The sequence below is a fragment of the Pipra filicauda genome, unplaced genomic scaffold (assembly GCF_003945595.2).
Source record: "Pipra filicauda isolate LSUMZ 115617 unplaced genomic scaffold, ASM394559v2 scaffold50_size3627746_pilon, whole genome shotgun sequence".
NCBI classification, from domain to species: Eukaryota; Metazoa; Chordata; class Aves; order Passeriformes; family Pipridae; genus Pipra; species Pipra filicauda.
The window spans coordinates 930,567-953,286 of NW_024104654.1; the positions used below are offsets into that span (position 1 = coordinate 930,567).

The 22,720-nt window shown below is 35.4% G+C and overlaps 1 protein-coding gene across 4 annotated transcripts in view; it reads right to left on the minus strand.

Annotated features, from left to right (window-relative positions):
* PDS5B (PDS5 cohesin associated factor B) overlaps positions 1-22,720 on the minus strand; it is a 105,563-nt gene that overhangs the window by 40,364 nt on the left and 42,479 nt on the right. For all 4 annotated transcript variants that reach the window (XM_027728925.2, XM_027728923.2, XM_027728924.2 and 1 more), the window contains exons 9-19: positions 16,686-16,801; positions 14,889-14,983; positions 12,622-12,767; positions 11,603-11,754; positions 9,751-9,864; positions 8,147-8,228; positions 4,885-4,933; positions 3,209-3,348; positions 3,019-3,134; positions 1,962-2,067; positions 192-352 (exon numbers count right to left, since the gene is read on the minus strand). In XM_027728925.2, the coding sequence (XP_027584726.1) occupies positions 192-352; positions 1,962-2,067; positions 3,019-3,134; positions 3,209-3,348; positions 4,885-4,933; positions 8,147-8,228; positions 9,751-9,864; positions 11,603-11,754; positions 12,622-12,767; positions 14,889-14,983; positions 16,686-16,801 (1,277 nt within the window). The remainder of the gene's footprint in view (positions 1-191; positions 353-1,961; positions 2,068-3,018; positions 3,135-3,208; positions 3,349-4,884; positions 4,934-8,146; positions 8,229-9,750; positions 9,865-11,602; positions 11,755-12,621; positions 12,768-14,888; positions 14,984-16,685; positions 16,802-22,720) is intronic.

Here is a 22,720-nt window from a genome sequence, read left to right on the forward strand (position 1 = left end):
GGATATATTCATTTCACTTCCATTCTTCAAAAAGCACTAGATTTTACAGTCACTCAAAATCTCTTTCCTGCTTTACCTGAAGAAATACTTTCTTCCACAGGAATGCAGGATAATGCTACAAGTAAAAGGAAGAGAACTTCCAAAATCCTATACAGTAAAGAACACTACTCAGAGGAAGATATACAACTTACGATCGTATGTGAGGAAAGTCTTCTTCAATTTTACTTCCTGTATTTTTGAAAATTTGTAATGCAGCTTCCGCCACTTTTTCATCATCCATTTTCAAGCAAGCAAGGAGAGATTCAAAAGTTTCAGCTGAATGAAATGAGATAGGGTGCGTAAACGACAGTACCTGCCAAAATATGATGAAAGTCATGTTAATTAAAGGTCCGCTTACATTAGGACATTTCATCAAGCATCATCTTCCACTGCCATACTGGAACATTTACAATGATCTGCCTGGTTTTGTCCCATGATGCACGATTCTCTTCTTCTGACTTCTTTTTTTTGGTACCACCTAAACTTCTCTGTCTTTATACACGATCTCATTAATTTATTTCTCCAGTCTCAATTTCTTCTATTACTGTGAACATGTACTTCTCAGTGGCTACATCTACATTAGCAAGTATTGGGTTACAGCAGAAGCAGGTCTTTAAAGAAACACAATTGATGCTGAGGAAGCAATATCCATGTTTCAGGAGTTTTACTTCAGAGTATTTCTAGACTGACTAAATCCACTTTAGCCACTGCAACACAACATGTGCTTCTGAAGCTCATCTCATATTTTGTTCCTCTGAAAGGAATCCAGCTTGTGTGCTCCAAGACTTCATGCCTGTTTGCTAAGTACAAAAACTGATTGTGCTCTGAAGTGTAATTCCTACCTCTAAAATAGCAACACAGACATACCCAGTAGGGTCTCTAGTCCCTCAAGCTTTCCAAAGCAGCTTAGCAGATCCTGTACCTCTCCTTCAGATTCTTGGACTTGATTGTTTTCAAGTATGACAGTCCTCCCATGTTAAAAAAAATGAAATAAAATAAAAACCCCTCATTTCTTTCTCCCTGAAATTTTGCCTTCTCAAAGTGGTTGTTGATTATTAGCCTCTTTCCACATAATATTCTGACCCATGGCAGAGAAACGATCCTCAAAATCTAGGAACTTCTTCACACAGTTTTCTTTTTTACCCCAGTTACTTTCCTCCCCACTTCATTGCATGCCATTCTCTTTGCCAGACTCCCATATTTGTCCTTTCTAGATTATTGTCATGATGTATAGACAACTTTCTTCACTGCAGTCTTAAGTATGTCATGCCAGTTTATATGAGTATGTAAGTACTGACTTGAAAGCCTTCATTCAAATATATAGTCCTTCACAACATGGTTCATTCTTACTCAGATCCATTGTTGTGTAACTGACTTTTTGCACTTTTACCTAAATGTGTACATCTGGTTAAAGAGCCACACACTCTCAGATTAATCTACTCAGTCCTTAGTTGATCTAAAATACTCTGAAAACTTCAGTATGGTAGTCCTTTAGATTTTCAGGCCTCTGAAGTCAACCCACAGCTGGACTACTTGATGGAGTTTGCTATGTTAATTGAGTCAATTTATGAGGAACTCTGAGGAACCACAGTATTATACTGACATACAGGTATACTAGTACAAGAAGTAGTATAACTATCTTCACAAATAACTGAATTCACATTCTAATAATGAAAACTCAGCTGCTGCTGTCTCCCACATGACTACTTCTGACTTCCAGAAAAGCTTCTAAATTATTTACAGAATAATCTTACTTATGTGTCACATAAGATAAGCACAGAGAACAAAAGCCAAACCAGTATTCTTGCATGTAGGCATTACATGTTTATTGCTAGGGAGTATGACTGGTAATTAAAAATTTATTTTAACGAAGTTCTTTTAGAAAGTTTCACATGCTCACTGACCACCAAGACGATACTTGCCTTTAGCAATTCAAGACCTGCTCTGATTGCCTGATCAGTAGGTACACCCTCATCTTCATCATCAGCCGTTCCATCTATGGACTTGTTTACTTGCTTGATAAGGGCACTGAAGAGGAAAACAAAATATGACCTTGTAGTTACTGGAATTCCACCATGTATCACTATTTTAATAAGTTTAAGATATAATCTTATTAAAAGAACTTATTTAAACAAATATGTTTTAAAACAAATATGTCAACTACATACATATTCTGGTTGCCCTCATCTCCTATCTAAATCAAAACTTATGAGCATTTAATTAAAAACATTTATCTACTGTGAATTAAGAACTATATACATATTACCCTGGAAGGATCACCAAAATAAGAGTTGGAGAATTACAAGCAACAAATTCAAGTTAGAATTATGGTGAGGTTATTACCTGCTACAGATTCTTAATAATTGATGGAAAACAACTGTTTACAATGTCTAGTCTCTAACCAAGAGGAAAAAAAATAACCATTAAATAGTTGTGCTAAGAGTTGATGACAAATTTAAAAGACCTATCTCCTGCATATTTCCTCTTGACAGTAAAGCTTATCTCAAATACTGTTGTTAAATAATTTCAGCAATTACATTTTCCCCCCTCCCATAACTTCACTGTCCTACTCTTCCTTAAAGTTTTGATGCCTCATCACCATAATCTACTTCCTCAGTTAAATTACTGTTTATGTCACTATGAGCTAATATTCTGGGTGGAAAGCTTCAGCTGAATAGCCTGGACAGAAATTTCTTTTAAAACAAGTCAGCTGGTCACAAACCACATTTTATCCATCACCAACACATCCTTTTTAACTGATGGGTTGTCCCAGCTATGCTGAATGACAATTCGTTTCTGTGGCTATATTCTGAACGAGGACACGAAATCCCCTATCAACATGAAACAGAAGAAAATAAGGCAGGTCACCAAGCCTTAAACCACACCCAACCAATCCACTACTGCTTGCGCTTAAAGAAAAAGCAAGAAACCCCGATTTCAGACCCTGTAATCTACAGCCAATAACACACACAAAAATACCTGATGGATTCAGTATCAATATGTACAGGAGCAATTCTCTCGAGAAGAAACTTTATCATTTCCAGGAAAGGATTTGTTGGTTGTTTTGGATTGCCCAACTTCTTCGTTATTTCTCTCTGAAAAAAAATTTCCATTAAATTTCTAATCAATTCTGTTCCAAAATTATTCACTTTTTAAAAGCAGTTCTTACCACACATCCTTCAGCCTGTTTGCAAGAACATGTAGGGCTAACAAGCATTTCTAACTGACTTCTTATTTTTTCATCATCTTCTAGAACTTGTGTGAATTTTTTCATGAAATCTTGAGCTTTCCCCGGATCAGGAAGGTTTCCTTTAAATAAGCAAAATAAATCACAATTTATTTGCATAAGTATCAGTATTGTAAATTACGCAAGTTTGGAATGTCATACCAAGAAATCTTCTATGTGTGCTTAAATTAGCCAAGAAAGGAAGGGGAAGGAAATCACCAAAACCAAACAAACGACACAAGAAAACAAGAACAAATTGTAACAAACTAAAACAAACAAACAAAACCCCACCACACCAAACAAGCAAAAAGAAAAACCACAAAAAAAATCACAAATCACAACAGACCTCAAAATGTGCAGACATATCTATGAGGACACTAATTTCTATAATTTCCCCTCAGTATTTGCTTTCCTTGCCCTTCACACTTATTTTTCAGCAAGTCTCCTTGTTCTTGTTAATAATGTTAACAGTTAAAGATTGACCTCAGAATGCAAAGCCTACACACCACAGCAAAATATATTCTGTATATAGATCAACTGATGTGACAAGTATGAAAAACATCAAAAGGGTATTTTTGTTAAATCACCTATTTACTAAACATAAGTCTTACAACAGCTTAAAACATTCAAAAAAGAGCTTTTAAAATGCATGTGTTAAACTACATACTTATTTTATATTATAAGAAGAAAATTTATTGGCAAATGATCAGCACACTATTCAGTGTGCTTCATGTTTTTCCTACACTCAGCGTTAAGCAAAGCTGGCACAGAATGTGGGATAGGACTACAGGATAGTTAGTTCAAAACAAGCTCTACTGTGAATTTGTTTTGCTGTATTTTTTAATGCAATCCAGAACTAAAAGTATCAGAAAAAATAAAAGCTCATCAAAAAAGATCTGGAACACAGCCAACAAAGCAGCAAGGTTCAGTTTTTCCTCCACCTTTTTTTTTGAAAAAAACACAGTCTTACATAGTATCTTTTTTGTCAGAACAGTTGGCATTTTTTAAGAAAAGATGGATTTATAAACAAAAATTTCAGGATTGCAAAGCAAGTTTTTTTTCCTCCATACTGGTTTTAATGCTACTGGCATAGTGTGCTGGGGGGAACAATAAGTGTTGCTTTGGGGTCGGTGGGTTTTTACTTTATTGATAGTTCGGTTTACACAGTCGTTCTTCATTTTCCAAAGTGCCTACCCTGCTACTGACATCCAAAGTCTTTTGCATTCACTCAATGACATTTAGAATGTAACCAACACCTCAAAAGACAAGTAAGTTAGTACATAGTTTAGTAGTTTAGTTAACATTACATATATTCTAAAATAAATGCTAAAATAGACATTAATATCCTAGATCATCTAGATTTTGTCCACAACAGATGCAGCCAAAATGTTATGCGATAAGCTTCATGACTGACAACTTCTTACAGTAAGAAAGCGATTCTGCTTAGAGCTGCCTTCATTCTTTAAAGCATATTGCTTACATCACATTTATCATTTGTTTTAACTTTTATCTGCTGCAAAACTTCTTTTTATAAGATTATAGCAAATGATTTTTGAAGCAAGAAAGCAATATAATTCAACGGTAATTTTTAGATAGCGTAAGTACTTTTACTGACTTACTTGTTATAACCATCACTTTTGAGAATATAGCTTTACTGCTGGCATCTGTCTGCAAGTCACAAAAGAAAAATGGATTAAGTAAACATTTTACATTATTTATTTTCACTTGAAGATTGAGTGAGAAAGATTCCATATTGCATTATCAATAAGTCAGCACCCATTTTGCTAACACATCAGTGTGTTAGAAATCAAAACCACCCCTGCAAATTTAATGCTAGACAGTTACAGGAACTAAAAGGTAGATCATACCTACAGTATCACTGTCTCACATATACTTATGTAAAATATTTTTACCTTTCAATCTACTATATAACTTATGAACAGCTCAAATAGGTTATTTCTGTAACTGTTTTCCATCTAAAGCCTGAGTGTATAATGTCAAAAGAATGCTGTCATTTTATTTAACTTTTCTCCATCAGCAATGGTATACAAGAGCTGCAATTTATGCTTTTGCTCTTCAGAAAAGTAAATTGTCTTAAAGGTAAGTTTCATGTCTATTCTGTCTCAGGTTAGGAAAATTATGATCAACAGTAATAAAAAGTTTCTTAACGTGTTTTCAGTCTCCTCAATAGTGCTTAGACCTGGGAGACTCTGAAGAGGAAAAATGGAGAACACCTGTAGAGTTTCACTAAATAGCAAAAAGTTTTTAAAGATGAGAAAAACAGCAGACTAGGAAGTTCAAAGATTTATAATTACAGAACAATGTAGGTTGGCAGTGACAATAGTAGGTCACCTAGTTGAACTGCCTACTCAAGGTAGGGCCAACTCAGATCAGGTTTTGCTTCAGGCCTTATCTAGTTGTATTTTAAGTATTTACAAGGACGAAGATTTCACATTGTCTCTGGGCTACCTGTTCCCATATTTGACCACCTTTACTGAAACTTTTTTTCCTTACTACCTAATCAAAGTTTCATTGTGACAACCTCTGTATGCTACTTCTATTCTTCTTTATCTCTGAGAGCTCTCACAAGGCCTGCAACTGCCACAGGGACAATATCCATAGAAGAACAAATCAACAACTCAGCGGTAATGATGGAGAAATTAGACTGAAGCAAAAAAGCTCATATGGTAACACCAAGCAATATTCTAAAAGGTTATTAGTTAATTTCGGTTTTGTCTGAAAGAAAACAAAGTTTTCATAGCTCTGAATGACTAATGGATATTTGTCTCAAGATTATTATGTGGACTGTATGCCCCTCCAGTTTATGGTTATGAAAATGCAGTCTTATCTTAAACACAATGATTTAATCATATTAACTATCAACTGGGGGGACCCCCAGAAAAGCCACACAAGGAGCACCACAAAAATAAAGAGTTATGGTTAAAATAGCTAGGCAACTGTTTTGGAAATAACGAGTACGTTCTAGGCTAACGGACAGCTGCTGCTGTGACCCATGTATGAGGAAGTCAGGACTGCCCTGTACCAGTCAAAGTCACTTCCAGCCAGCAGTATAACCAACAAATATACACCAATATACACCAAAATTTCAAACAGAGGAACCTATAGTGCCACTGAAAAAACAGAGGAGACACTGCAGAAAGTATGACTCTAAAGCGACAGTGGAGAAATCCATGCTGAAGCAGTGGGTAAGAAACAAGTAGCATCAAAAGGAAGTGGACCACAATGCCCTGACCCACATCCCCTGTGCTGCCACCACCTCAAAGGGACGGAGTATAGTGAGTGGCGAGGGGCCTGGAGATCGCAAAGTGGGAAGAGAGGTGCCTGAAGGGGAGTCAAAAGCTGTTTCTCTAAGTGTTTGTCTGCTTTTATTTCTCATTACCAAAATAAATAACTAAAAGTTTATGTTAATTGACAAATTCCCTGACTCAAAACTGTTTTGCTGCCTGCAGTGGCACCTCAGACTATCACAAGCCCCCTAAATTCTCCCATGCGGTCTTGTTACTCAAGTGTAGAGAACTAGCATTTAAGAGCAAAAAGCAGGATAAAATCCACATGGACAAATGCAAACATGTTAACAGCATACACGGTCTTGAACGCAATGCTTATGCTGCCATTTATCAAAACCTACACATTTAATTCCATATCATATTTGGTATTTTACAATTGAGAAAGAACTTTCACCAGAACTCCCTGAAAACAAAAGGAAAAGTTGAAATTTCACTGTCAACTGAAATGCAGAAAATATTAAGAAACTAACTCAGGTATTATATGCATAAAGGTATTTAAACCACACTAAAGAATAAAAAAATAGTACATGAAAAGCATTTCAATACAATCACCAAAACACAATCAATTATTGTTGTACTAGCATTTACTGCACTTAGAATTTAATACATTACAGCATGTTTTAAATACACTAAGTCAAAATTATGAATTTCACTGCAGTCTCTCTGTTGGCAATACATTAGCATTTCTAAGCAGATACATTAGATGATCCAACCACACAGTTGCCCACTCTTCTTGATTCGGGTAATTCTGGCAAATGGATAATTCATTAAATTCACCACGGTATGACTATATATGTATATAGAAAATAAAAATCACACACAGAGACACAGAAATGTGAGCATGGCAACACTTTATATTATTTCTCTTAAAAAAGTACCAGATTAAACTTTTGGCATTAAGTTTTACTTATATTCCAAACCATATCAAGAATTTCATCTTATGATTCCTCTCCCCCAAACATGAGTATGAACATAACGTAACTAAAGCAAATCTAAATTTACTTTATGAAAATACTCTAAATGCAAAATAATTTTTCATTTTTCCCTTCTAAGCAAATTTGTAAACAAAAAAATAAATTGTAGTCTGGTATCTCCAATACAATATTTAAAAAGTTTCCAAGAGGGAAGATAAAAAAGCAACCTGTTGGGACAAAAATACTCCAATTTCTTCAAAGTTACTAATCATACATAAGAAGTGAAGAGGATATAGGTACTTTTTCTTAATTACTTGATTTGGCAGTCAAAAATAATATGCTGGTTTTACCCTCTTTTAAGAGTCAGAACAGTCTTGGCAAGATGTAACTAAACATGGGAGAAAATATTTTAGTATTAAAATGACTGGCAAAATAATTTAGAAATTTCTCTAACATACATTTTCCTCTTCAATTTTACTAACAAAACGTATACACATTTCCTACAGCAAGCGTAGTCTAGTGGAGTATCAGTTAACTTTCACAATATTTTCTATCTGTTATTAAAAATAAGCTTGAGATAATAAAACAAATGGAATTAAAAACCAGTATATTAACTAAAACTGAATGTTCACCAGGGGATAAAGATAATTTGAACTCACTTTAGGTTGTTTTATTAGGTCAACTAAATCCTTTACTTGATGTCGTAGCAGATTTTGACATTTCCACATTTCATTCAGTGCTCTAAAAAAAAGTGAAAAAATTAAGAGTTGTCAAAATTGTCTATTCAATGAATAACACAACAATCCAAAACAAGTCTTTACATTCTTTTCAACTTCAGACTCAGAACTTTACTTATCACCCGAACTTTCGCTGTTGTATGAACAAAGTCTACATTTCCTAGTAGGACAATATGGAAAATTTAGTTGGTCGTATTAAACTGGAATAAAGTGACATTTTGAAACAAGTTCTATTTCAGATGCTCAAATACACTGCCTTTAAAAGAAGCAGGAAGTAACTGATGCCCAGCCCATTAAGAACTCATTTGTCCAAGCCTGAAATAACTCTTCTAAGAACATTCCAAGAAGCAGGTTAAAGCAGATATTTAGGATGTTTATCATTAAAACAATGCTTTTCTTGCAGACAGGCAGCAGCTACTAGATGAATAAATTGTGGAAAGTGGACATGATTAAGCCTGTAAGAGATGAACTAGAGATATTCAACAAAATACAAAATTAGCATGCTTTCTAGGAATAATAAGCCATATAAATAAAAAAAACAAAAGGCCACAGCTGCATTTAAAAATTTTACAGAATCCACAGGTAAAAAGTTCTATTTAATTAACTGAACAAACTATATCATTAAAATGAGTACTGCTGCATATGAAAACTGTAGAATTCAGAAGTTACTTGCTGCCTGAAATAACAAGTATTGAAAAGAATCCATTCTGCATTTACACTTAGCCTACACTAAAAATTACTAGAACTTGAACTTTTTATTTTTAATATACTATTCTTAATTTTAGTTTGTTAAAAGCTGTTGTATCTTTAGACAGGTGACACAAGAAGTGCAGGGGATTCAAACATCAAACATTCAAACAGTTTTTCTAGTATTTGAAGGCTTTGGAGTTTCTTAAGCCATTCTTGCATATACAAAGTCTTTTCTAGTCTCAGGAGAAAAAAACCCTGTATTTGATTTTCAAGTGACTGAGTACTACTAAATTAAAAACAAAGTAAAACTATCTAAAATCAACCCAATTGTGAACACTACAGCAGCATAACAGTTATCAGTCAAATACATGTGCATGTACCCATTTTAATCTGGAGAAAGCACATAACATAAGTAAAATGCATCCTGAAGGAGTGAAGACAAAGAAGTAATTCCTTCTCATTCTTAGTCTTCCTAGCTGCTGCAACAAGTAGTACATTAATTGAGAAATTGTCAGATAAGATCTAGGGCTGATCTACCATATCTATGTTATTTTTTTTCCGACATAAAAGGACTGCCATGCACTCGAGCTTCTTTCCAGATCTTTGACACTACTTTCTTTAGCTGTTTATGGTTGAAATGTACCACACCTTGTTAGAAAACACCCTATTAAGTCTGGGGTATTTTTTTTTAAATCTCACTTGAAAAATAGGTACTGTTTCTATGTTCGTTAACTACTTCTGTCCACTGGCCTAGGCTACTCATAACAGTTCTGAACTAATTTACAATAATATTTGTATTAAAAATTATTTTTGAAGAGGTAAAAACCAGCACATACTTCACAGCATTTGAATCCAGTGTTGCATAAAGGTAATACAAACATTTCATTCGTTCATTTGTTTCCAAGTTGTGAGGGACCATGTACTGAGCAAAAATGCGTTCAACAAGTAACCTGAAAAAAAGGATTGAGAAACTTTAGCTGTGAAGGAAGAACACAGTCTTGAATTGCTGAAACATTAAATCAAAAATTCTGAGACCTAGAGATCAGTTGTTGCATATGAAGATGGGGTTATTCAAAAACCTAAAGGTCAAGTTCTTTAACTTCCAATATAACTCAGCATAAATTAAACAGAAACTTATCACTGCAGAAGATGCAATATTAATGTTAGCAGTAAGAGATTTAAGAGACGATGTTATCAAAATCAGATGTATTAATTTAGACAGGAACCAAACAATTTTGGAGAAAGATGTCTCTTAATTATCAATCCAATAAGATGTCACCATTTAATTTCACTATGGTTCAGTATTGGGGTAAAGTCATAAACTGACCCAAATAAACAGGTCTAAAATAAAAAAAATACAAAAAAGAAATATCATGTTGATTATATGACACGTTATCATGAAGCCCAGAAGGAGCATTCAAATACTAGTCAGAAGAAGCTGACTTCCTTCCACCCTTCCCTGGCCCCTTCCCCAAGGGCTCAGTTTATGCCCTTTCTTTTGCTTCCTCAATAAAAATGCAGGTACATCCACAAGGGAATTATTAAAAGCTTCTGCATAAATTGAAGCTCCTTATTTGGAAACAGGAGAGAAAGGTTTGGGCCTGACAGTTATCCAGAAAAGACTATGAAGAAAAAACAAAAGGAAAACTAAGCCCACGTTGCTCTCCTAAATACCAGGAAGGTCCAAGACTGAGGTCCAATATGGAGGTCAGTTTTAACAGAGTAGAGCAAAAAGGCTAAAAAAAAAAAATCATTTATGTTTAGGCTAGGAAAGAGAAGAAAATTCCTTATGCACAATTGGAGCAGGTGATCAAAACCCAAAACCCAGCTAGTTTAAAAAGATCCTGAAAATAAAGGAAAATGTGAGTGGGTAAAACTGGATCTGAAGATCCAGACAGTTCTGTCCATTTCCATGGTACTATGAAATCGCTGATTTTGAGGATGACCTTTCGATGTTTTCGATTTTTGAAAAGATGTGTATGGGTTTTCAATGCCATTTTTATATCAACATGCTGTGAAGGCCAAAGGTTCATTTCCAAAGTCAACAAGACAGCCTTGATTAGACAAAGCACACTAGTTCCCAAAATAGTTTCCCATGTGCAACTACCTATTTTTCAATAACAACATCTATATACAAAACTAAAGCTGGTATGTCAGAGGCACTCCTTTCACCACAAATCCAGGAAAAGGCTCTAATTCACAGCTACTATAGCACAGAAAAACTAACCCTCTCCAGAGTGAGATGCTTTAACCATTGCCACGACATGTACTAGACTTATCTTTAAAAAAGGCAGGAACAACATGCAAATCTAAAGCAATATTATTAAAGCAATTTTACTTACTGAATTTTAAACAAAAACTAACAAGCTACTGAAATATAAACAACAATCTCCTTTACTGAAGCAGTGGTGAAGTACAGTTAAAACTTTAAAAATATTTCAACTTATCTGACCCTTTAGAATCACTTTTGGCCCTGAAGTAAGAAATAAAACAATACATAATAAAGTAGAAGAAAGCAACACAGGACAACATTTGGCTTCAGTTATATAAGATTATGCACTGAATCAAAACATACAAGATTATCATTTCCTCCTTCTCACCAGCACTTAAGCATGAATGAAAAACAAATCTTCATAACAAGTTACCACTCTTATCCCCTTAATCACCTAGCTCTCACAACTGACTTACCGGTCATCAATACTGTTCTGATAATATATATGCAGAAGTTTATCTTTGATCCATGATATCTGTTTTGCAGCTTCTTTTCCTGCTTCTGACTGTAATGAATATTTCTTGTATATCTGTGCAAGTCCCATCATAGCTTCCTTCCTCACTCTCCACTTAAGAAAAAGAAATAATACTCAGTTTAGTAGTTCAAAAGTGAAAAGACTGCAGAATTTCCTCTTAGGTATTTCATATTCTACACCAAAATAACATAATTTTATTCTCAAAGAAGTTAAATTGGGTTCTAAGTGCAACAGTTCCTCATTAGGACATATATTGCATCATATCTATTATGCTAAACTTTTCAACATCAGTAACACCATGCAAGTAAGCCTCTTGAATTTAGAATTACTACAAATTTAAGCCAACATCCTTCTGTTATGGTTGCAACAAGGAAACGCATGTCATCAAATATTAATTTTAGAATTAATATTTAATTTTAAAAGTTTGACATCAAACTTTTTTACTGCACTTTAACATAAGTAGCAAACCTCAGAAATTTTACGTAATGCAACATAGTTAAACTAAACTTAAATAATATTCAAATTTGAAAGCTATTACACTGATTTGCAGTCTTCCAATGATCTAATTAAAAGTAGGTTAACTAGCTACCTCTGATGGTGGAACATTTTTCATCAGTAATCTACAATAAATTTTGAAACCTGTTTGCAAAATTTCTTAAGAAAAATGTTAGAACGTTTTACAAGGAGAACTAGACAACTGCAACAACACTGTTGTGTTGTAGCCTATTTATTTAAATCTACCATCATAACTAAAAACAGAGTACAATAAAAAAGGTAGTACTCTAGTCAGGGGAAAAAGATGCCTCACTAAATAGATTGCTTCAAAATTTTACACATTATATTGGTTTTCATTTGTAATTTTAAAATTAGTACATCAATTTTTAAAAGCACTGCTTTTTAAAAAGCTGAACAGTTGAGAAACATAACACACAGCCATTATTGATACTAATTATGTCTTACCCGCTTGTCCAATGTTCGTTCTCTGACAAAATTTAGCAGGTGATCATTGACAAGCAAAAGATCTTTTTTAGCAGCAGTAACTATGGATACAATAACATCATGCCGTATGGCCTCTTCAGGATCATGTGACCTTACTTTCAGATATTCTGTAAAAAAAATTGAGTAAGTATTTCAGTGCAACTACTTTCCTCACTCTGTACAGTACTGACAGAAGGAGAAATATTTACTTCCATTTGGAGCACCAGCAGTAAGAAACCAACCAATAGTTTTCTCCAAGATTTACTGGAATGTCAGTAAAACTTTGTATTTGCTTAGAATATCAAATATTTATTTGGCATTAATGAAGTAAGAATTATGGGGCTACATTTTTATTTTTATTATTTCTATAGTAGTTACATCATGTATACAGTAGCAACTATACTCTACAGTACACAGTAGAGTCAAGCAGGATTGGATCTGTAGAGTAGAACAGACAGTGCTTGAGAACTTGATAACCACACTATATACATTTTTTAAGTCTTACATTAGGCTAAAGGCTACTCTTTTCCTGCAGACTTCATCACCTTTGGCTGCTGGAGCACATTAGTTGCAGTCCTAATCACAACTTCTGTATTATCCACAACGAATCTAGTTCACATGCTCCAGGAATACTCCACAGTGTGAGCCATGTAAGCATTGTAAGCAGGGACAAATCATGTGACATACTTCAAACTACAATGCTTATTTAGACACATCCTAGTTTATTAATCTTAAAACACTTTTTCTAGGTTACTTTGTCCCACTGCTACTTGTTTGCTAACACCAATAATCTTATACTATCAACATTTTAAGACTTCTGTTTTTAGATGTCAAACAAGTTAGCTACCTATTGCCATTTTAGAAAGCTGCCAAATAAGATGGCAAAGTTCATGCACCTTTTTAGAAGTATGTATTTTCAGTTAATTTAGAGGCAGACACAGGTAGAAACATGCATATAGAAGTTATTAAGATCACAGTATGCTGCATACATCAGTGAAACACTGGGAACATTAAGAAACTTTGCCAATTCAAAGTTTACTCTGAATGAAGTAATCTGTTTAATGACCAGTGAAAATTTTCAAGTCTCATCTGAAATACTGGCCATTAACATTCCTGGTAACCAACCCAAGTGTCAAAAGAGCACATCAAGAAATAAGGCTTCGCACTTAGAGAGGTTATGAAATTTTAAATCCAAATGAGACCTTTTTTTTTTTAAGTTTTGTTCTACAGGAACACAAACTAAAACAAATGAAAAATACCATCATTACACAAAACAATTCTGGTCTCAAACACCAGTGAGTCAGAGAAATTTTTCAACAATTTGACTTCTAAAAGTGCTGTGGGGAGAGAGAGAGGAGGGGCAAGCAAAATTACATTTCCCAGAGGATACCATTAGAGGGGGCACAAAGTCCTTTTGCAATACTAAAAGAAAAAAAAAATTGAAAACATAATTCTGATAATCAGAAAGGAAATATCTTTATCATTTCATTAAGGAAAGGTCCAGAACATTTTTTTTTTGTTTCCTGGCTTAACAATACCATAACTATAGGATGACTCTAGCCTGCTTCTATTTGTGCCCAACTTGTCAAAGGCTCAGCAAGCAGGAAAGCAATCCCATGCACCTCATAGTCCTTTAAATTCGTTCCTTAGACCAAACGGACAAAGACATTGCCTCCAAAAAATTACAAGTAAGAGCTTATTGATCAGGGGAGATACAGTCCTCAAACCAAACCAACCAGTTCTCATTAATTAACACTTTTTTCCATTAAGACATTGGGAGCAACAAATACTAAATGCTTCAGTCGATGCCAGTTGCCTTCTTCCTACAGAGGTCTTGAATTACAGGCTGTGCTTGATCTGATGGAGGTGAAACTGAAGCTGTGGTCACAGCTATCACAACTGCTTTCACGTTTTAGACAGTGGCTGTATAAGACTTACACATTTCAGCTTTGTGAGCTGAAGTCTCCACTCTGCACCCGAATTAATAAATGATCCCATAGTGCTTAACTTCAGCAGCAGTTGGGAATGCGACTACTATAGGAGAGGGAGAGTGATCTCTCTGGTTAAGGCATGCTTTATGGACAATCCCCTCAGCCTGAGAAGCATCACTGAAGGTAGGGACTCTGTGACCGATGACTCCAACATCAATTAGGTCCTCCACATCTGACTGTTACACAGGATTACAACCGACCTTCTTGACGTTTTCAGGAGCCTTAAAATAGTATTCTAATGTTATAATAAACTGATACCTGTTAAGTCTTTTGCCAGGTCAGGATGGTTCATAAGGCAGTGACTTGCAAATTTCACACATTCAAGACGAATAGGTACATGGATATCATTAAACCTGGTTTGAAACAAGACAATGCATTACAAGAACAAAAATATTACTTTTGACCAAAGCCATTTGTTCATTTCTACACATTCTCAAATATTTCTGAAAATATTTTTTATGCTTCCTATGCACAGTTACACGAATAAAACATCTCTGATTTCACAGTATTAAGTAGACTCTCTACAGCTTAAAAAAAAAAATTCTTGTACTCATTTATTATTTCATGTTCTGAATACGAAAAGAAATATCCCCTCCTGGTACAAATGAAAAACTCCTAGTCAGATTAAAACTATTCATTAGAAAGATGTTCGATACATTTTAAACTATTTTCTGTAATGCTCCATATAATTAACCATAAACTACGTATAAGCAACTAAAAGTTTTATAAGTGTGATATTCATCCCCTTCTTAAACTGTATGACAGACAGCAAACAAATAAACATCTAGTGTACTACAAATTTCTTCTGAGATGGGTCATTTAACAAGATTTACTTGGGAAACACTGAATTAAGTTTAGTGCTTGAAAACTAGTATTTTCTCATTTTTACTTTTTATATAAGTAATTTTGCAATAAAACTATTGATGCAATTAGTTACAGACAAGAGCTTTGAAAAAATAAATGCATTTTCAAGCTCTCCTCAAAATGCTTCATTTTAAACAAATTAAAACCAAAATTTTAGTACATTGTTGCTGTTGAAATGCTTATTTACCAAATAAATAAATTTTAAGGAATAACTGCTGTAGTAAAAGCCAGGTATGTTTTCAAAATAAAGAGGTTTTAGAATGCTTCCTACAATAACACAGCTATTAAAACTTAGAGAAAATCCCTGAAAGAAGTAAATGCATCTATATGATTCATAACTAGTCAAAAACAGTAATTATGAACAATCTGCACATATTCACATTATAATGCAATGAAGTACTTTCCTTTGGGCCGAATGAGATGTGGTATTTTTTGATGACATTCCATGTTTAAATAGTTATATACTTTCAAGCAAAATATCTTCCTTTAATTAAGTTTCTTATACTTTCAAAAGTAGCATTTCTTTGAGAACTCAGGTTTTGATACAACTGAATGCTACATTATAAACTACTGCGTTTGTATTAAATTTTAGAATTTATCCTCATTTACTAGAATCAAAAACATTTTCATCATAGTAGCCATACTTAAGTTTCTCCTGACTACAAGCTCCAGCTATATTTTCTATATCAAACTGGCAGAATATTTCAAAAACAAAAGACTAAGTGTGTTTGCAGCATTGTAAATATTACAGTTCTTTTAATGTTCCCTTAATAATTAAAAAAATCGAAACTAGCATACAAAGACTGTACATAAAAGCCTCAAAAGCAGTTCTAATATCACCTGATACTGCAAATGTCATTTGATGTTGTTTTTTAATTAATCTATCATTGAATAGTTTCACTTCTGAAGAAATTAAAACACAGCATTCATTTTTCTTGACAATGGCAATAAAGATAGTTGAAAAAAATGAACTTATAAGGGGGATGATTTGTAAATGCTCACTCTGGAGAATGACAGATGTAGAAAATATATGTAAAATCGCTTTAGCATTATCTGTCAGATTTCAGATAAAGCAGCAAAAAGGAATTCACACTTAGCTGTCACTTAAAACAAACAAACAAACAAACAACCTGAACTGAACTTCACTGAATGTTTTTCCCTCCCTAGACAGGGAACTAAGCCAGAATATACCTTCCCAGGTAGCACTGCCAAAGTGGTTTGTTTTGGGATGCCAACTCCGAATCCTTTGCCCCAAACATTTTTGCTAGAAGTTTTACAACCTGCAGACGTTCTTCATTGTCATTGCTCTGGAAAATTAACAGATCTTAAAATTAAAAAAGAAAACTAAACCAAAAAATAGAGTTCTGTTTTGTACAGTTTTTACACCAATACACTTCCAGAAATATCAAAAAATACAGATCAATAGACTTCTCATGTATACAAACACCTATCTCAAAACAAAAAACTCTCACTATTTTTGTGAGAGGACAAAATAATAAAGGCAGTCAAAATTAAAAACAATGTAGAGAAAAAAAAAACAGTGCGAACAAAGCCTAGCGAAAAATACACGTATAAATGCATCTTTTTAACCCTTACAGACTACAGATTGTGTTAGGAAATCTGATGTACAAGCTTACACAGGTTCAGATACAACATAATACAAAACTTATTCAACGTTTGTCTGCACATAAAAGGTTTACAGTTCTCTAGAACAGTCCTTAACTAAAAAAAAAATTATTTAAAAATAACACTTTTTAGAGAAAAACAGTTTAAGTACCCAAGATTGAGATTCACAGGATCTAGTCCTGTATTTAAGCCTATTTTTAAAAATGCTGAGGTACAACAGATACTTTTCTTTCGTATTTAAAATTAGCACTAACAGAGATAAAACAAGGCCTTCTCCAGTGTATTTTCATTATCATTGCTTTGTATTACATTTGTTTAATATAACAAACAGTATTTGAAGTTTAATACATAGTCTAGAAATGTAAGCTAACATCTGTGCAATTAGCATGTACTTACTGTTCACCAATTTATTTCCTTTGCTTATTAAAGGGAAGAACCATAACTAGCCGCAACAATTCTTTGAAAAGGGAGTAGCTAAAATTAGTGGATATTTATTAGATATTATTCATCCCTTATTATTTCCGGCTTTTTTTTCCCTGGTAATAAAGACTTTAAAATACTGTTCTTTTTTACCATCTTTGAACAAGAAATAGGAGCACAATATAGTTGTCAGAGTTCTTTGATACAACACAACAGTTTTAAAGACAAACTATTTCTCCTGATTCAACACCATAGAAGGGATGAAAAGTTTGCCAGCATGTCCTTTTAATTCAGAATCCTAAGAACAGTAAAAGCATCCGTAAAACATTTAAAGTAATAGAGCCAGAGAAGTTCAGGAAGCAGTAATTTCTAACACTGATACATTTCTACATTACATTTTTAAATACACTTTAGTATTAAGTATGGAAGCATTAACAGCAAATCCATTAATATGGTTTTTTTGTATTTGACTAATTGTTTCCAATTAACATTCAGATTGACATTACTGGAAGCCTTCTACAACCTCCTCTTAATCTGCCATAAATGATATTGTTTTTTCTTGATGAGTTTCAGCTATTAAGTGTCCATTACACTACAAATTCTTATTCTGTGGCCTCATGGTTAAGAATTTTTTTTTTTTTGGTAGTCTGTATTAGTCCAACCTCCATGACTCATATCCCATCCACTCCTGCTTAAATGAACAAAACATTAAAAATATTAAGCATCTCTGAATTTTTCTAGGTAACCAACACAGATCAACAGCAAGACACTCCAGAGAGTGGAAGGAAGGTGGGGGGATGGAAGAGTTGGGAACACATTATTTAAGCCTGTTTTTACACAGCCAGGAATATAGGGAAAAAGTCAACCAAACAAAAACTCCAATCAGAAACATAGGGGGGAAAAAAAGTCAACCAAACAAAACAAAAAACTGCCCACAAAACAACAACAAAAACCTAAAATATCCTTAATGAATTAGCTGCAGAAGCCTTTATTGTATCAGCCACTAATCCAATTATAAGACAACCGACTTGCGTTTCTAGTCCTGTTGCAGAAGGAACAAATATTTTGTGATTATGGACCAAGAATATTTGGTACTTTCTAAATCTGTGCCCTGATGTTCATCTCCTTGAAACATTCTTAAATAAGCTCCTAAAAGGTAATAAAAATCAATCATTACTTCTTACTGAATGAACGAATCACTGTTACAGTCCTTTATTCTACTTTAATATATACACTTTTTATGAGGGAAGGGAGTTTATTATGGTATCATAAACTCTGAAAAAAATCTTAATCCTTCTCCATTCTATGAGACATTGTGTACTTGAAGAATCACACCCTTCACCTTCTTTCTTAGCTAAATCCAGCACTCTGTTTAATAGCGTTCCATCATGATTTGTCAATAAAAACTGACACTGAACATTGAGATTTTCAGTTTCCCATATACTTTCCCAAGACACAGGCAACTGGTTCTTCTGCTGAGACATTGGGATCTGTCACTAATAGCAGCTGAAGTCAGTCAGATTGTTACCACTACTGAGTCCAAAAGAATAGGCAGCATTAAAGATCTGGAGGGATTTGGGAATAGAAGCGGACACATAACCTGAAATTTGCAAAAAATTTTAACTACCATCTCCAGGAAAAAAGGCAGCTCTACAATAACAGAAGTCAAGCTTTTATTGATTTTATTCATTACATCATATTTGCCTAGTAATGCAGTAAGTTAAAAACTTAAGCCCCATTACAGTTATTTCCCAAATACTCCATGAGCTTTTAACTCTCCTGAACTTTCAAGTGTTATTCACTTTCTGCAACAGACATTTCTAAAATTCAAATATTAAATCTAAATAAAGAAATATCAGTAACCTTTACAAGCTGACCTACAAATAATACGTTTTACTTCTTTCCTGAACCAGTAATGCTTCTGTGTCAGTGCTAGATCTCTAAATACACCACCTTAAAATGCCAAGATCAGGTACAAATGACTGACCCTCACAGAAGAGGTTAAATGAATCTCAGTGCTCATTCTCCTGCTAATTCCCCAGATTCCTTTCCAAAATCAGGTAAAAAAATAAATAATCACTGGTAAGAAGGAACTACAATTTGACACAGCTTTCACAGAGCTTAGGAACAGAGTTCTGCCACCTGAGAACACAGGAGCTTTCCTTTACAAAAATCTATAAAGGTGTGGTGAGTTGACTCCAGACAAAAGCCAAACACCCATCCAGCCTCTCACTCTCCTCTCCTGTACAAAGACAGGAAGGGAAGAAAAGGAACGTTAAAAGGCCCATGGATCAAGATAACAACAGTTTGACAGGCAAAGACAAAGTTGTGTGTGCAAACACAGCAAAAAGAGAAATTCATTCACTACATCCCATTCGCAGGGAGATGTCCTGGCAGTGCCTGGAAAGCAGGGTCTCTGCTTGCATAGTGCTTGGGAATACAAACACCATGAGTACGAACAAACCCTTTCTCCTCCTTCCCCTGACCTTTCACAGATGAGTATGTGTCCCCTCTCAACTTCCTGCACTGCCTCAGCATACTTGGGCAGGAAAGGAAGGGCAACACGCAGAGAAGCTTTTACCTTTGCCTTCACTGTTGTAGCAAAATGACAAGGTGCTTGAACACCAGGTGGCCATGTCGTTCAGATCCAAAAAAGTAAATATGTTCAATGGTGTCACTGAGACACTTAAGGTCTTTTACAAGTTTCATACCAGGAGTTTCTTAACCCCTCTAAACATGGTCAAAAATATATTTTATCCAGGAAAGCCCTTGGATTTTACCCACACTCAGAGACAGTCTAGAACTTCCATAAGACCCTAAACTCATGAAGATAAACCAGGAGGCTTCCTGCCATAAAGAGTTCAAATAAGTTCAGGGAGACGGAGAGCAAGAGATTTGGATTCTGTGAGCTAATGAGTTACAAACACATAGATGTCTGTTCACATCCTCAAACTCCCATCAGTCACAGAGGCTGAGAACAAGGCAGCTCAATCAATTGGAAGGCAGTGGAGATGGCTCAGTGAAGCTCACCTGGTGGTTAGGAGAAAACCATCACTTCATTTTCAAAATGTGCCACAAAAATCATAGGATTATAGAACCATTAAGGTTGGAAAAAAATTCAAGATCATTGAGTCCAAACATTAATCTAGCACCACCATGTTCACCATTGAACCATTACGTCCACACACCTGAAAACTTCCAGAGATGGTGATCCCACCACTTCCCTGGAGCCTGTTCCAATGCTTGATCACCCTTTCAGTGAAGAAATTTTTCCTACTATCCAACCTCCTTTGGTGAACTTGAAGTCATTTTCTCTGCTCCTGTCACTTGTTACCTGGGAGAAAAGACTGATCCCCACCTGGCTATAACCTCCTTTCAGGTAGTTGTAGAGAGCAATAAGGTTCCCCTCTGAGTCTCCTTTTCTCCAGGCTAAATGTTTAGAAGCAAAGAAATAAAATATTACACAAAAATTCTGTTTCACATACAGAATATGCAACTAGAGGTAAACTTGTTGATACCAGGAGAAATCAGTTTAAAAAAATCCAGGATCACTATCAGAGAAACATGCAGCACCTAGACTGTGAGACTGTGTACTTGAAGTTTAGGATGAAACACGGGAACAATCCCTAAAGAACAAGTCAAGAATCACGGTTGGGCTTCGCGAACAAAGATTTGGGAAAGGCTCTATCCACATTTGTTACAGGCACGCTGGTGGTTAATAAGGCCAATATGAGACAGGCATGTCCGGTTGCAAAAGGCACAGCAGAAAGACTCCTTAGGTGGTATATTCTGCAGGGCACAATTCTTTCTGTGCTGTCTTTTCTCCTTGAGAGTGATCCTGCGTGCTTTCTCAAAGGAAGCAGCAGCGTTATAGATGGTGTGTCTCCAGACCTCCCAATTGGAGGCCAGAGTAGACCAGTTATGGTGATCAATATGGCCAAGGCTGAGATGTTGTTTCAGGGAGTCCTTGTATCTTTTCTTCAGGGCTCCTCTCATGCAGCAGCCAGTGGCAAGTTCACCATAAAGCAAGATCTTAGGGAGGCGGTGGTCCTTCATCCTTGAGACGTGCCCTGCCCAACACAGCTGTGTTCTCAGCAACATGGCCTTAATACTTGTGACAGCTGCTTGTTCTAGAACAGATGTATTGGTCACATAATCTGACCAGTGGATGTTTAGGATTGTATGGAGACAGCGTTGATGGAAGTGTTCTAGGAGTCGCAGGTGGTGGCGGTAGATGACCCATGATTTGGAACCATACAAAAAAGTAGACAGCACAATGGCTTTGTAAACATGGATCTTGGTACCTTTCTTCAAGTGTTTATTTTGCCAAACTCTTTTATGAAGCTTTCCAAAAGCACTATACGCCTTTGCTAACCTGTTGTCTATCTCTCCATCAATTTTACCATCCGAGGTGATGAGGCTGCCTAGGTAATTAAACTGCTGGATTGATTTGAGCTCTGATTGGCCAATGGTGATATGGGGATGATGGAAGACTTCCTGAGGTGCAGGTTGATAGAAAACTTCTGTCTTCTTTAAGCTGACTTCCAGCCCAAAGAGCTCAGCAGCGTCTGCAAAGCAGGATGTTAAACGCTGCAGAGCTGCTTCTGTGTGGGCCACAAGGGCGGCGTCATCAGCATAAAGCAGCTCCCGGACAAGATGGTTTAAGGTCTTAGTGTGGGCCTTCAGTCGCCTTAGGTTGAATAGGCTTCCATCAGTACGATATCGAATGTAAATACCATACTGATCATCGAGGTCTGCCGTGGTCCCTTGGAGCATTATGCTGAAAAAGATTGTGAATAGAGTTGGTGCAAGAATACAGCCTTGTTTCACACCATTGGTAATTAGAAAGGGTTCAGAAAGTGCATCACCATATCTGACTTGGCCGCGTTGATCCTCATGAAGTGAGATGATCATTTTAAGGAACTTGGGGGGACATCCTAAACATTCCAGAATCTGTCATAGACCTTTTCTGCTCATGGTGTCGAAAGCCTTGGTGAGATCAACAAAGGTTACATAGAGACCTTTATTCTGTTCCCTACACTTCTCTTGCAGTTGTCTGAGAACAAATACCATGTCTGTGGTACTCCTGTTGGCTCTGAAACACATTGGCTTTCAGGTAGAATTCCTTCTGCTATAGCGGGTATTAATCTGTTCAAAAGTATTCTTGCCAGGATTTTGCC